The sequence below is a fragment of the Atheta coriaria genome, unplaced genomic scaffold (genome assembly GCF_025399875.1).
Source record: "Atheta coriaria isolate IRGN ID8LTWV9N9 unplaced genomic scaffold, Caltech_Dcor_3.1 hic_scaffold_6_pilon, whole genome shotgun sequence".
In the NCBI taxonomy this organism is placed as follows: Eukaryota; Metazoa; Arthropoda; class Insecta; order Coleoptera; family Staphylinidae; genus Dalotia; species Dalotia coriaria.
Genome location: NW_027045448.1, coordinates 6,557,845 through 6,569,038, shown reverse-complemented (window position 1 = coordinate 6,569,038; position 11,194 = coordinate 6,557,845). Strand labels below are relative to the sequence as shown.

Below are 11,194 nucleotides of genomic sequence, written 5' to 3'. Positions count from 1 at the left end.
TGCATGAAAATGCAATTTAATTCATAGTATTATTCAACTGGTTGAGTCAATGACGTGATCGATTAAACTATAGTGTGATATTTATATTCATATGAGTTTCTTTCTACCGTTAGGGCGGAAGAAAGTGTTCGGTATTGTTCGCTGAGCATACAGATTTGAAAAATTTCGTTGAAAAACGCTTACTTTGTAGCGAGGTCACACACTTTTGATGAATATGTTTATGAATACAAGTGCAAAATTATATCAGTCTAACAATTAATTGATTACTTACGATATAAAAGTATATATAGGTATTTACAAAATAATTAAATTCCAAGATTAATTAATTAATCCATATATCTATATCAAAAAATAATAGTAATAACTTATTAAATCGCACACGACTTGCAGGCCATGCAAAAATCTCCGCGGATTGCGCATTCGCTACAACTAAAGTTAAATTCATCTTTGGATTATACAAAATAGTATCATATAAGTTGTAAAAAGTCATCCATCTTCGTGCGCCAACAACATTCGTATCCTGTCAAGTCACACGCTGATCGAACGAACGATCAGGGAAATTTCGTTTTTGTTTCATTGCCTAATTTTTAAAAATATATGTAGAAACTATACTTCACATCCACTTTTTGTCAGCATTTTCACACACTCTAAACATATAATTTACAAATGAAGACTAGCATAATTGTCATTATAAATAAAAAATAAAATAGATGTTCTGCAACTATTTCTTTTTGTCGCGCGCGCACAACGATATAATTCTCCAAAAGGGTTCGCACGATATATAATCGTCGTAGAATAGACAAAAATGTCGCCGCAAAGACCAGAATAAAAAACAAGTTAGTTGAAACGTTAAATAATAAACATTTCCATTGAGCATGTGGGTGTAAAACTTGTAAAATTAACATATTTGTATCACAGTTGAGTGAAAAATGAATTTACAGACAATCTAAAATATCCCTAATAAAAAAGACGAATACAATTGCTTTAAACTACTCGTATTGGTTTTTGGCGGCTTTGATACGACATTAATACACGACTGACAAGCCATTTACTGAAAACTTAATCGTTGGTACAAAGAGGGACACTTGTACCTTTCATCTTTCTCTGGCGTAAATGCAAACGAATACTTTTCATCTCCGAAACAAAACCGGAAACGTGTTTCCCTTAACTTAAGTCCTACTTAGTGGTCCTACGCAGTCGTAATAATTGATGTTCCCTATCGCACGACGACGTTCTCGACATCTTTGATCGTATTAATGACGTCGTTCACACAGCGCGAGTTCTCCGATGAGTTACGCGAACCAGCCGTGCGCATCTGGCGGGCCTGCGTTTCCAGTTTGGTGAGCAGCTCGCGAAATTGGAACTTGGTGTGCGCGGGCACCACATTGTCGGCATAGTCCATGCACGAAGTATGAAGCAGGCCAATTTTGTCGGATAGCTGTAGCCAAGTGGTCGACGTGACGGTCGGATTGTTCTTAATACTGTTGAGGGTCGACTCCAGCGCGCGCGAGATCTGCAAGATATTATTTTTGTTCTCAGTCTTGCCGTCGTTTGTGATCTTGGCGTCTTCTTCTGGAGTTTTGCTCTCCAAGTTAATGGGCTTAGCGGAAATAGGCGGTTTATTGTTCGCCGATGCGATTGGAGTGGCGTAAATCGCTGAACTCGCTGGTCGCATAATAGGTTTTAGCTTTACCGGTGGCTTGGTGGGAATGAGCGGCTTGTCATCGATCACGGACGATGGCGGCCAGACACGCTTTTCGTTCTTGGTGTTCTTCGACGTCTCTTCCGGCTCTGTCGCCGCAATTTCGGTGATAAGCTCATCGTTTTCATATTCTTCACGCCAAGTTTGGGTGATAACTGAGTATTATTGGACACTTCAATCGATTCCTTCGTTTCCCATAGCTTTTCAGCGAACTGATGCTTCCGGTACTCTTACGTTTGTCATCCCTTCCTCCAACTTTGCATTGCCCCATCTGAGCTTGCAATGCTCTCGCGCTTGTTGTTCTCGTCGGCGTCAAGATTGTTCTTATTTTGTTCGCTCTTATCATCGTCATCAGACTTTTTCTCGTGTTTCTCGTTTCCGTTATCGACTTTCCGCAAGCGTGACTTAAAATCGATCATAATGCCGCTGTCGACCGAGTCATTTTTATCTTTCTGCGTGTTTTTCTTTGGCGGCTCAACCTTCTTTAGGTTCTGTAGAAATGCGCCGTTTGTTTCGGGCTTCGTTGTGACAGGCGGCGTAGGCGTCGCCTTTGGCAAGTTCAACTGTTCGGACAGTTCGGAAACTAATTGAGATACGGGATCATTACTAATGCTACTCACAGCCAATAGAGAGTCGGGCGATTCTTTCACATTCTTCTGCTTCTGGTCGGCGCGCTCCTTCATTTCCGCCACCAGCTTGAGCTCCATCTCTTTAAGCAGTCGTGAATTCAGCAATTTCTTGCCTTCATCACCTGCTCCGCCAGCGATCGGACCACAATCGTCCGTTTCGTCAACATCACCATCGCCAGGGAAGATTGGAGGTGGCAGATCTATAGGGGAGCCCACTGTTGGTACGTCCGAGTCGATACTCATTGGGCTCTTGCCCTCTAAACTCGGGCTAGTCAGACTTAAGCTCGTTCTATGCGGACTGCGGTCCTTATCTTCCTTGTTGGCACTGCTGCAGCTATCGGAAGAAGGCTCCCGCTTTCGTAGACTGACGCCGAATCGAGAAGACGCTTCTTCTACAGACGGCTGCAGATTGCTGACGTCGTTATCTTCAGTCTCTTGCTTGCGTGACGTCAGCGGTGAAATGGGAACACGTTTGCGAATCTCCACCGACGACGTCATACAGTTGAAACCCATAGAATCGATGGGTTCAACTGGTCCATCAAACTCCTCAGGCGGTGGCGGCAAGTCGGTCGGTGGTGGCGGAAATTCTAAATCAGCTAAACTAGGCTGGGCAGAACGCGACGGACTACCACCGCGAAAACTGTTGCCCTGCGCGGCTTTAAACGTGCGCAGACTGCAGCCACCTAGGTCGGTATTGTTGCGTTGCATGTTACGGTTGCGATTAAATTTGGAAGCGGTGGGCGAACTAGGAGGTTGTTGAGCATGGAAGGTGGTCACGCCGCTGGATGAGTTACTGCGTATCATCTGGGGTTGAGTACGGATATTCGTACGTGGGGAAAGCGAACGTTGTGACGTCTCCTTCGCATCCTTAACTGGCGCAGACGACGCGGCGCTGGCAGTAGAAACACTGGTGGTGGTGGATTGAGCTGCTTGCTCCTGGCTAGAAATACCGCTCTGGCGGAGAGATTCAAGGTAGGCGCCGATTCGCGCTCCTTTCGGTAGCGTACCGTAGCGACTAATAGCTTTGCGCACATTTTGCACTTCCAGGGCAGCGACCTGAACCTACAAGTGCACAGAGCATATGCATTTAGATAAAATAATATGCGATAAACTAAACATACCTGCGGTTGCGCTTGTTTCTGTTCTTTGTCTGGATAGGTCTTTGTCTTGCGCCCACGCTGTTCTAAACCGCGATTTCCCATTATCGGCGCGCGCTTGAACGAGCCGCTGCCAGGGACGACGAACGCGGAACCGGATACCTCCGGATAGGAATGTGCGCCGGAATCGTCCGTATCAGGTGTCTGGTCCTGTAGCTCGCTCTCGCTGTCGCCTCCCTTTGCACTTGCAGCAAGGTTTTGCAGATCTCTAGTCATCCCTAAAGTGTGCATCACAAAGAATAATTCTCGACTCTAACAATAACGCATAATTAAAACATGCAAAAGCGAACAATATGAAATTAAAATGTATGATTGTTAACAATGAATGATTACCGATATGTACAAACCGTTAGTAACTCTTACAAATGCATTTTTAGCAGGATTATAAAAGCTTGATGTGGTTTCATCCACGGTTGCAAGGATTGCATCCACCTAACACCGTAATACACAGAAGAAATCTACCTTTAAATTTGTTATTAATACCATTTAAGTCGGCAGCCTCGGTGTCACCGTCGCCCTGGTAGGGATCATCTATGGTGCTGTCGCGGAATGAACTGCAAGAAGACAACAAGCTGAAACACGAACATCATAATTATCTGGTATGAAACACATTTTCCTGCTGGTGGCTGTGTAAATACCTGGTGCGCTTGGGAGGCGCAGGTGCCTGCTTTCCTCGCCTGTTTGTTGTCCGCCGCAACTGAACATTGCTCTTCGATGAGCCACCCGTGAATGTACTTAATTTCGCCGACGTTGTGAGATTATCTTTAAGAACCAAACAAACAGCTTAAATACTAACCTAATACAAATAAAATACAACTCCTACCTGTTGACTGTTCAGATAAAGAGACTAGACCGTGAATGTTGCCGGTGCTGCCGGAGTGCGTCTTCTTAAAAGACATGTGCGGCGTGCCCAGCGGAACCGGCGGCGGTTCCATGCCCTGCAACTGCTTTTCAACCTCTGCGGAACGTTACAAAAAACGAGTAGAGTTAAACAAAATCGCTAAAAAACGCCAAACCCAACCCGCTAACTACCAACAACCAACTGAACTCAAGATTTGAAGAAGAAGAAGAAATAGACACTAAACTAACCTTCAGTAATGCTAGATTCCTGGAACATATTCTCCAGAGCATGGTGTATCTCTCGGAACGTGGGCCGATCGTGCGCTTGCCACTGCCAGCACTGCTTCATCAGATCATAAATCTTCGGCGGACACCCTTGCGGGCATTCCATTCGGTACCCCTTCTCCAACATGTGGTACACATCAGTCAAGTCCACGCCTGGATACGGCGACATCCCATACGTCGCAATCTCCCAAAGAAGAATGCCAAACGCCCACACATCCGATTTGGTGCTGAATTTATTGTAAGCCAGACCTTCCGGGGCGGTCCACTTAATCGGAAATTTGGCACCCGCATGCGCTGTGTATGTATCATCACGCATCAGTCTCGCCAAACCAAAGTCAGCCACCTTAACCAAATGATTCTCTCCAACGAGACAATTTCTCGCCGCAAGATCGCGATGAATAAACATGCGCTCCTCTAGATAACTCATGCCGCTGGCAATCTGCGTGGCCATGTACATCAAGACCACCGCGTTGATCTGCTCCTTGTTACCATTGCGCAAGTAATCCAGTAGATTGCCCTTGCTCATAAACTCGGTGATAATATAAAACGGCGGTTCTCTCGTGCATACGCCCATTAGTTGCACTAGATTAGGATGTTTCATCTCTTTCATTATCGCAGCCTCCTCCAGAAAATCTTTGAGGGCCATCGTGTCCTCTTTGAGAGTTTTTACAGCAACCGTCATATTATACCGCTTCCACACCGCTTCGTATACATCGCCATATTGCCCACCGCCTAATTTATGTCGCATTACAATATCAGTCCGGTTAATTTCCCACTCGTCAGGTTCGGGACTCAGTGGGAACACAGTGGGTTTATTATGTTTGGGCGCGGGGTAGAGTAGTTGCGTGATTAGACCATCCGATTGCATGGAATGATGGTGCACTAGCTCGGCCAGAGTGTTAAACTTGCTCTCGGCCGTAACAAATACCTTTTTCTCGGCATCTTCGTTGATGCGATAGTGGTATACTCGACCTTCATAACGCAGCGATATACTTCTCTGTCCTGGAGAACTTTCTGACTCCCGCACAAGAAAACTACCATTGATGCCCGAAGACAGGAGATATTCGGCGGCGTTACGTGCGATTGGACCATGATACCACGAGTGTTTCTCCAGCGAATTAACCGGCGTCACATAGTTCGATGGCACCCAGCCGACTTGATTGGACGTCGAGTGCGCTTCGCACCATTCGCCGCTCTTGTTATAACTTAATATTCTCACTTGTTCACCTAGACAATATCATTTTATAAATAATAACGCAATTAACGAATTAACAATATATTACCTTTCTTAAGACTTAGTTGATTCTCTCCACCCGCTTGGAAATCGTAAAGGGCGACAAACAGTTGCGGATCGTCCTCTTCCTGCGCGAGCAGATTTTCTTTGGACGTCCATCGGTTGGCAGTTTCAAGAGACAGCGGCGTGGAGGCGGTGCCGGAACCCAGCGAACTCAATGTTCCAACGGTGGCATTAACCGCCGCCGAGCTGAGTGTCCCGGGTGGGTCAGTTTCCGGTACACTCGGTATATGCGGCAACGGTCTGCTCTGCAGCAGCGCCTCTGTAACACCAAAATAAAAACAAAAATTAATTAATTGATTGAAAACAACACAAAAAAATGCAGATTAAATGATTTAATTAGCTGTAATTAGTGAAATTCGATTTTGCAAGTAGCACAACTGTAATTACAAAGCATGGGAACTATTCTTCTCCATTACGCCCCCCGTACTAATAGCTTTAATTGCCAACATACAGGATGTCACGGTAAAAAAAAACTCGGCACAGTGTCTATTACGTTCGCCAAGCATTGTTGCTATCACTCAATAATTTTAGGATGTAATCCGAAGCCCACAAACGTACAAAAAAACCTACTACGAAAAACTCAGGTTGCATTCGTACTCGTTGTCGACGCGTTTGTTATCGGATACGGCGACCCGTCCACGCTATTACAAATTAAAATGCAAGCCAACTTAAGAAGCCGGAGGTGCTATTATGCTACTCACGCGATGTGTGAAATTCTCGCCGGCGGTGGGATGAATGAAGAATGAAAATACAATAGCGCATTACGCACTTAGTTGCACTCAACTTACGGAAAGATAGATTGCGCAAAGCAGACGTTTTGCAAGACGCTAACTAAACGATCAACATCATCATGTTCTGTTGTATTTTTTTTTGTTTCTTGCTACTCACATAACATTTCCAATTATTTCATCTACTTACGCCAATTATTAGATAATGATATCAACAAAAATGATTAACTATTCATGAACGCACCCACCCACAATATGAGTAATCTTTTTTCGTGATTACACATTTCGTAACAAAGTCATGACTAAATGCAAATACGTACATATTATTATTTATATGTTAAGTATAAACTAGGAATTATGAAATTAGTCGATTTTTTTTTATTTGATGACGACATGGGATGAGAAACAGCAACAAAACATCATTATTCGCTTTCGAAGAAGAGCGCTGTAACAAATTGCACAATTTCGGTTTCGCGTACTTGAAACTCAAACTTTACTAACATACATGAATGTATTAAAAACCATACCAAGTTAAAAAAAAGTTGAAATAAATTCCTTATAAAGGTATAATTTTAAGAGGCTATATCCAATCAAATCGTAAAACACTCGTCGCTATACGTGGAATCCTCTGAATCATCCCATTGTTGTTTACAAAAACACAGACACGTATGATATTATTATGAATCTTATTTACACACCGTCACACGTGCTTCCGCGCAGCAAATCCAAAATTTACAAATCTACATTTTTACGTAATTTACGGTTCATTGACAGAAAAAAAACAAATGCCGGTTCCGTTTGACCGCGGATCGGAAGTCCATCGACCATGTGCGACACAAACAGGAGCGCCATCTGTTTAACGTTAGCACTCACATCCGTCGATTATTTATGCGCGGGCATAATGAATATTTACGTTTTTATAGGAAAGCAGGTCTTGAGTTAGTTATTTAATTGCATTTGTGCACATGTTGATCGATAATTTCGGTGCTGGTGGTATTTATTTTTTTTTGTATTAATAGCGGTGCCGACGATACGCACCTGTAAACGGATGTGAACGAACGCTTCGTATGCTCGCACGGTGCTCGTTCGCTAAAATTTAAAACAAACAAAAATTCAACAAATATTTTTTTTGTTTTTGGTGGAAATGAATGAATAATTTTGCTATGAATAGTTAAATTGTAAATACATATGATCAAAAATGTAACATTGTACACAATTTCGAGTTGTAAAATTTGTTAAAAATCGAATCGAAAGGAAACGAGTGGAAAATAAATGATCGCTTCTTGCATGGTTCCTGCACGCGCGGCATCCCACGACGGGCTGGCGCATACCACAGACCTTGCCAAGGTCATTACAAACTCACGACCACGATCACTCGGCCGTTCCTTCACAACTTCACATTCATTACGCCGAGACGAAACGCATTTCCATCTTTTTTACTATGTAGGTACACCAGACTAGCGCGGCGACTAGATGTGCCTACTCAATTTATGTATTCGAATAAAAGCAAAAAAAAATTCAGACTCACAAATGGGGAAGCTGTCTACTATCGGTAAACAAGCCAAGCACTTATGCGCTACTACTATTCGCGAAAGTAAACAAATTTTGTGGTAATGGCTATGTATGCAAAGAGAAGTAGTCAAATATTTGAAATATTACTTACACCGATGAAAAATATGCAATATAAAAATGAAATGTGATATTTGATGCATTCATAAGTCAAGAACCCCGCACTTGAATGAATAAAATGCGTCTGCCACCTGACGCATTCTAGCCTTGTACAGATTTTATTGATGACTAAAAAAGTTCATAAAGAATAAATCATTAAAATCTAAAATAAAATGGTATTGACCGAGGCCAAAGGAGCACACAGTTGTCGATAAATGGGGTGATCGACATTGGGGTAGTTCAAAGCTAACACCACTGTCATGCCGCTGCAACGACGCCGCGACGCGAGTCAATAAAGTCCTATAAAATCCATCCAGACGCCGAGTGCAACGCAACGACGCGCAAGGATCCTTCCACAAAGCGAAAGCAATAACCAACAAGCAAGTTGAACCCCCTCGGCAGCCTTGGCGAGGTACCGAATTGGGGGAGAGCACGCGCGCGCGATGCACAATGAAACGCCCGGGGGCAGCACGTCGTCCCCACAAACATGCCAGAAACTCGCATTTCGACGAAATTCATCAACAAATAATATATAACGGGGAAATTTTTACTGACACGCCAAAGATTTGTTGACGAAATTCCACACGCTGGTGTGTATTTGTTTCATGCAATTATGAGTCACCCAACGAAGAAATTACTTCCACGAGAACGAGCAGGAAGCAACCCTTAATTAATTTACAGCCCACATCTCCGACGCGCACTCAACTCTCGACGATCGACAAAAATACAAATTGGATAATTAGATTTAGAGCACACCCTTCCTCACTCTCCGAATAATTTAACAGCTTATGTGCGTACGTAACTAGTTATATTTCGTTGGACGATTATAATTGTTAACCGCTTTGTCCGAGTATTTACTCCCAATTATCTTGCTAATTACCGGTCATTATTTCGGCGGAAATTGTTTTTGCTAAGACAAACACATTACACTTTTTTTTCGGTGTCGCCGGTTAAAATTGTCAAACGGTGAAATTGGCTGTGACATGAAACCACGATGCGTTTCCGCGTTTTAAACTCGCTATTTTCGGATGGGAGACGCATTTCGGTTGAAAATAGACTCCAAGGAATTATTCCAAAGAATGTGACCGAAAGATTCACTCACGTTATTTTTATCTTGATGATAAGAGCACGAGAATTCTCAAAATTTCATTTCAATGAGTATTTGTAACTTTAATCTTATCACGATTACTATCACTCTCGAATACGTTCAGAATCGATTTATGTCAGTTTGCGTTTTGGTAGTGCGCAACAAATGCGTTTATCTGCACTTTATTTGAACAATGAATGTATAGTAACATATTTAAATAATAAACATTGATAAACATGATTCATTACGTGATTGATTGCCTTCCGTTTCAAAACAACTAGCTACAAAGCAAACTTCCTTTACACTTAATTATATCATCGTTTGTTTTCTAGTTATGTTTCTGTAATGAAGGAATGAGTCAGATTTTTCATGAAAATCATGCAAAAAAACGGGTTGACACATACATTAAGCATTCAGACGAAGACAAGGTTGCTATGGAAACGATAAACAAACAACTGTGTAGCGTGATTTTTAGTAAAATCTACCGCAACACAAACATTATAAGAGATTGAATAATAACTGGGTGTTAATATGATAACACAAGATAAAGAATTGAATAAAACGCGTCCTAGGAAACAAATAATTAACCGGAAGTGGGTATAATTTCAATTGTGTGCTGGAGAAACGAAGGTTTAAAATATTTTCTTGAAATCTTGCACGCCCTACACATCAATTCGTGTTCTGCGTGCCGACAAAGAATGAAAAACAAGTCGTTAACATGTTCAAACATGCCGGCCGAGGTTCGGAAAGAAAACACTTCGATTTTTTGACAATTTAAAGCAAATATTTAACATTTCCATCAACATGATGAGTGTGAAAGTTAACAATACGAAGTACGCAATTTATATATTAATGCAATATGATAAATCTGCGAGTGTCGGTTGTGTATCATTGTGTTGTGCGTGTACTATTGACGGAACCTTGATTTGATATCCCGTTATAGAGTTGAAGTTTGTTGCTGGTGTAAACACACACAACAAATGCACAACGCGAATACGTGGAACGGCTCGTTTATAAGAATTGCACGAATCAAAGTGGAGAAAATTGCGACTAACATTCGACGCGAATCGACAATGCAATCACGCTGGTAATCGATGCCGATTTGTATTGTTTGTTCGCAAATCGCAGCGGTGCAAAGCAAAATGCCGAAGACGATCGTCAATTGTTTCGCATACAACAGCACCACACAAATCAACAATAGAAACCCCTCGATGAGTTTCCGCATGCGAGCAAATGATTCATGAAGTGCATACATACCGCTATGCTCGGTGAAGATGTTGGACACGATCTGACGTCCATCTTTGGTCGGCTTGGGCCTACTCTTCGTCGCGCGGATTGAATGCGTTCCCGACGTGATCGTGCGTTCCTTGGTATTCTGCGCGCCCATGGTCGGCGCTCATAACCCGATGGTGACGCCGAAGGGCCGAAACGAGAACGGCGACGAGCGCACTCCGGCTCCGGGTATGCGTGTGTATGTGTGGTTGTGTGTATCAGTGTATCCTCTGGCTGGCGGACCAGCACAACAACACTCTCGGGCACGGCGGATCGCGGAAGTCCAGCGGGTGCCGGGGTTACATGCTTTAAGGGCGCGCGCGGTGCACGCAAATCGCGCACATTTGCGGGCGCTCGCTATTGATCAGTACGCGGCGTTTTTACTGTGAGCAGCAACGGCGAGACGCGACGACGACGGCGACGACCCCACTGCACACACTGCAACTGCCTTGCTCACGACGCCATTTTGCGCTCGACTTCAGTGTGTCTCTCTTACACTCACTCACGACTATGCGGCGATCAGCGCCGA

General features: G+C 43.3%; 1 protein-coding gene across 1 annotated transcript; it reads right to left on the bottom strand.

The window, feature by feature from the left end:
• LOC135795042 (tyrosine-protein kinase Abl-like) lies at nucleotides 1-11,173 on the bottom strand. The gene is given in 12 exon segments (XM_065306592.1): nucleotides 1-1,830; nucleotides 1,833-1,907; nucleotides 1,910-1,971; nucleotides 1,973-3,393; nucleotides 3,453-3,706; nucleotides 3,972-4,042; nucleotides 4,127-4,250; nucleotides 4,312-4,446; nucleotides 4,578-5,840; nucleotides 5,897-6,169; nucleotides 7,677-7,727; nucleotides 10,651-11,173. Coding segments are annotated over 12 exon segments (4,473 nt in total). The 5' UTR covers nucleotides 10,781-11,173; the 3' UTR covers nucleotides 1-1,216.
• Nucleotides 11,174-11,194: the final 21 nt, after the last annotated feature.